This window comes from Rhagoletis pomonella, unplaced genomic scaffold (assembly GCF_013731165.1).
Source record: "Rhagoletis pomonella isolate Grant_MI unplaced genomic scaffold, Rhpom_1.0 Rhpom_scaffold_00008, whole genome shotgun sequence".
In the NCBI taxonomy this organism is placed as follows: Eukaryota; Metazoa; Arthropoda; class Insecta; order Diptera; family Tephritidae; genus Rhagoletis; species Rhagoletis pomonella.
The window spans coordinates 20,453,932-20,459,045 of record NW_023458562.1 but is presented as its reverse complement, the minus strand read 5'-3'; the positions used below and the strand labels follow the sequence as shown (position 1 = coordinate 20,459,045).

Genomic DNA, 5,114 nt, shown 5'->3' with positions numbered 1-5,114 from the left:
CGAGAATAGGAGATTTTCAACAAAATGATTCCTTTCATTTTTTTTCTTTTGCTATAAAATGATTCCTATTATGTATATTTCGTACGTGTTCCCTAAGTCCACTTTTCGTTGTAAAGCGTCTCTGGCAATAAGAGCATGGCACAATACTTCGTTTACAAACGTCCTTCAAAAGATGTTCCTCCAACTTTTCCCTAAATCGGAAAGGGTATCCACAATGTGAACAATATACTGTCTCATTTTTGTGTATCACTTCGTTATGATACTTCCACTGATCGTAGACTTTAAAGTACTTATCGCAATCCACGCAATGATAGCGTCTGCTAGTTTGTTCTGTATGAGAAGTTATAAAATGACGTCGTAGAGTAAATGTGCGAGTGAATGATTGCTCACATAGTGGATCAGGACATTTGAAGTTGCGTGGTCCATGCCGTTGTTTTACGTGCTCTACAAGGTGTATTTCACGCATATAGGCGCGCCCACATTCATTGCACAGATACTTTTTTTCTGCCGGCAGTGTTTTATGGACAAGTTATATGTGTCGGTAGAGTGTCGGCTTCCACGAAAAACTTTGGGTGCACAGGTTGCAGGCGTAGATGTTCGGGTCACAGACACCATGTTTAGTTTGTCTATGTTCTATTATACGTTTACCTATCTTTGTGCTATAATCGCAGTGATCACAGTTAAATATATGTGACGATGTGGTGACATCATTTTTGCTGCGTTTAGACGCTGGCTCACAAAGAGATGAACAGTTTGTGTCGGTTTCTTCAGCCCTATTTGATATAATTGGCTGAACTTCTGTTATTACGTTTGCCCCACTGCTGGTGGAAGCAGCTTGGGATACTTCATAATCATTTAGTAGGGAGTATTCATTAGTAGAAGTACTATGAGGTAGCTTTTGCAAGCAACTATCCTGTAATCGTTGAAATTGGAAGAATTCCTCCGATTCTTGGATCCGCAATATAATATTTTGGGCGACCAATACTGATGCAGCGCAATGCTGACAAATTTGCGCATCGTTGTCATGCTCTTTAGATACCTGTTGAAATTAGTATTTCATTAGAAAGTTTACTTCTGATTAAAGTTGTGTGATTTATGTATGGTATGTGAGTATGCACGTACCTTCACTCCACTGATAAGATAAATGATGCTGGGCAAGTAGTTTTTCTTCACATATTTAAAAATAGAAAAGTTATCCAAACTTTCTTTAAAACAAATTCGACACATGGGCATTCTGCCCATTTACGTTTTCTAATTGTTTGAACAGCAAATGCAAATTGTTTGGGAATAAGCTGTTATCAGCTGTCTGAGTTTCAAGCTGCGTTTGCTTTTTGGCGTAATTTATCTATCATAAAATTCTCTGTTGTAAAACAAATTAGTTGTGTTTATTTGGGTTATCCAGCTGAGTATGTATCACAAAAGAATCTACGTTAGACCACTTTCAGACACGTCAAGCCTTGATTTCAAGTGTGCTCGTTCGTAGTCGAAGGAAGTGAGACGAATATACTTTTCCCCTCTCTTTCGCCAAAGGATCCTAGCATATTTGAAAGCACGACTTGACGTGTCTAATACCGTGTTCTGACCGACAACGAAACACTTTGAAAACGAGTTTTGGGATTGTGGGCTGTAGGCTGTTCACACCGACTGTTAGTGTTTTCGTTGACATTTCTTGCAACCTCTGGTTACATTTTTGCTACACAAAAACAAAACCAAAATGCTTTTCCCTAATTTTCTTTTCAACGTGAGTTTTCAAGTAGTTTTCCGCGAAAACTGGTTTTCGTTTGACAAATTTTACATGGACGAAAACACAAGATTTAGGTCGAAAACCAGTTTTAGCAACGAAAACATGTGTTCGATGCCGGTCAGAACATGGTATAAAAGGGGTCTTAGCTAGTGATGTTCCGATACCAGTACTTAGAAGTATATACTCGAGCACCTCTACCAAGTACCGAGTATTTTTTGTACTTCGATACGCTTGAACAAGTACTTCATGGGTATTGAGTACAAAGTGCAAGTATTCACTTTTATGCGATATTTTTTGGAAAATCAATTGAAAATAGATCTGCGTTGTAGTTTTTGAAAAAAAAACGACTCAAGATGTGAACCACTCGATTTCGCTAGGGTTTAAACTAACGAAACTGGAGAACGAAAATCGTATGGAATTAGAGGAGGATGTGGAGCCAGCCTATGATTTGCGGAAGCGTCGTCTATAGATCGTTTTGAAACCGAAGAATCAAACACAAGTAAACAATCAGCTTTCTCATTACTTAACATCCCTATTTCAGCACTTCCAAGTAACCCCATTTCAAAATAGAAGGATAAGAAAAGGCATTTTCAGCTCTTCATAAGCTTTTCTCCACTGTATGTCGTTATATTGTAAATGGGCATTGAATTAAAATTTCTTGTGTGAGTACTTTCGAGTACAAGTAGAATCGAGTATATCCTAGTGATAATTTGAGTAGCATCGAGTATTCTCTTCGATACTTTTAATGAACACAGGCATCGAGTACATGGTGGTATCGGACGAACACTAGTCTTAGCTACGTTCTTTGGTAAAATCAAAAATTTATGATTTTTGAGTAGAGCTGGAAAACTATCGATGGTCGTGGCCATTGATAGTTTCGATAGCCGAACATGTCGACACTATCGAATGTACTATCGATAGTTTTGATTAAAAAAGTCTAAAAATTCAACATAACAGCTTTTATTGAAAATGAGATCAGAATTACTTAAATAAGTATGTCGATTCTTTTGTTAAGAAACAAAAGTTTATCAACGATTTTTGGCTTCAAGCAGCATCTAAGTTCTGAAATATGTATGTTGCTGAATAATGTATGAATGCAAGAATGATACAATATAAGAATGAACACTATTTAAACTGATTTTTCCCTTATAATTAAAATTCTCTTTGGCGATGATTTGTAAACAAAGGTTTATTTACAAGTTACCACGCAACCAAAGTAGCGGTACCACTGACGGCGCCACCTTTGTTCGCTGCACCGTGGTATGTATGAGTGAAAACTATCGATAGTACTTACAAAACCCTCGATGTCTTCAATAGTCGGAGACTATCGATAGTGCCATCGATAGTTTTCCAGCTCTACTTTTGAGGCAGATTGGTCAACTTGTTGCTCTGTGTGTAGACACGTTGGCAATCTAAAATGCGATTTAATTTTTTAAAAGCGCATTTACGTTAACATGTGTTTTTTGGTTCGTTTCGCTAGTGAAAATGCGTATAATTTGTGAAAACGGGGACGGTAGCAATAACATACTACGTTTATACGCACAGAACAATCGACTTAATTGAAAGCGCATCGACACCGTACACATTTCGCTCTAGTGTTTATACTTACGGCTTTATATCGGCATCAAAGTAACCGTTTTCAAAAGCAAACAAAATAATATTACATTTACATTGGACCAAAATGCGTGATTTGAAATCAGTCATTTGAAGGTGTTTACACTGCCTGATCCGCATTTGCTTTGACTTCTCATGAAATGAAAAGGGAAGACAAAAACAAAATGTATGTAAACAAACACTACATTTATTATATTGTTAACGCTTTTTGGACACAAAAAGGCAATTATTCTTTGATTAAACTAAAAATGTGTAAAGCTCTTGTATAAATTAACAATTTTTACACACAAATTTCAAAGATTTCTTTATTTCGTTGTGTTTGTTTTGTGTTTGAAAAATTCCAAATGTCAAAGACAAACCAAAGCTTTTGTGGAACTTTTGTTTCTGAGTGCGTTCAATAAAATAGTACGGCAATTGGAACGCATTTGTTTCGTGATTTTGTGTAAATGCGTCGAAATGCGTCATTCTGGAAATGTGAATTTGTATGGAGAAATGCGTGATTTGGCCTCGCATTTGAGGTTTCTCGCCCAAATGACGCATTTGGGCTCAATGTAAATGTAATATAAGCTGTTTTCATTTGACATTTTATAAGTAAACATAATGGAAAGTGATTAAAATCTAGTTTTATTCTGTAATATAAAATCGTGGCAAAGAAAAAGAACGATTATTATTAATCAGCTTTTAAATACTGATGCGATTATTTGGAATTTGAGCGGAACAGCTGATCTCCAATTCGCTTTGAGTGAGAGCGGTGTTTATACACTCTTTCTAACTGTCTGGAGAAATAAACTACCGATTTGAAACGGAGTGTGAGCCAAAACACTTCGCTCTTTCAAAGCGAATTGAAATTCAGTTTATACATATGTTTTGAATCGCGGCGAAATGAATTAAAGCGACTTATGCGTATAAACGTAGTAGTAAAAGTGTGTTTGCATTGTTCAACTTTGCGTTCAACATTTGCGTTCAACTCAGCGCAGGGTTGCACGAGAAAAAAGTTGAATGGCTAAAAATATCAAAATATGAAAAAATATCAAAATATTCGCCATAAAAAGGTGTTTGCATTGTTCAACTAATCGCTTTCAACGAAGTTGGTCGCCAGCCAACATTTAGCCATTCAACTTTTTTTCATGCAACCCTGCGTTGAGTTGAACGCAATTGTTGAACGCAAAGTTGAATAATGCAAACACTGCTTAAGTAGGTTGGTCAACTGGTTGGCCGATAAATCAATGCGTGTGTAGGGCCTTTTAGTACGCTATGTTGCACAAAACCACATCCAGAGGTGTTCGTCGTTGTAAAATAGAAAATGCGCTGCGATTGGCCTAGGCTTCTAATAAGGTTCACATAAAAGTAGATTATCCTCATTTTCGAGCTTAACACCATAATCTGTAATTAGAACAAGAGATTGGCCATATAAAATTCGTCCCTTGTTAATCTGTAATTATAAAATAGTCTCAGATTTAGTAAAAGATTTTAAAATAGCAGTTTTAAGTTAAAAAATTGATGTAAAAAAAAAACTAAGACATTTGTACGGTGACCACTCGTACCGATTTTGGCGGGACAGTACCGATTTTGAGAAAATTGTCCCGCTAAATATTTTTTAAAAGTCCGGACGTATAAGTGTCCCGATGTTTCATATTATTATGTTCATAAACTTTTGCGATCATTTTCAAGATTCCCTTGTGACCGGGCACCCAATAGATATGTAGGCTTTTGTCAGCGTCTAGCTTGTCAATGGCTTCCCGGCTGCGAAGGAGGT

General features: G+C 36.7%; 1 protein-coding gene across 1 annotated transcript; it reads right to left on the bottom strand.

Moving 5' to 3' along the window:
* Positions 1-390: 390 nt before the first annotated feature.
* On the bottom strand, positions 391-1,587 carry LOC118744354. The gene is made up of 2 exons (XM_036477301.1): positions 1,123-1,587; positions 391-1,039 (listed from the first exon to the last, which is right to left on the bottom strand). The coding sequence occupies exons 1-2, from the start codon at positions 1,240-1,242 to the stop codon at positions 530-532; spliced, it is 630 nt and encodes a 209-aa protein (XP_036333194.1). The 5' UTR covers positions 1,243-1,587; the 3' UTR covers positions 391-529.
* Positions 1,588-5,114: the final 3,527 nt, after the last annotated feature.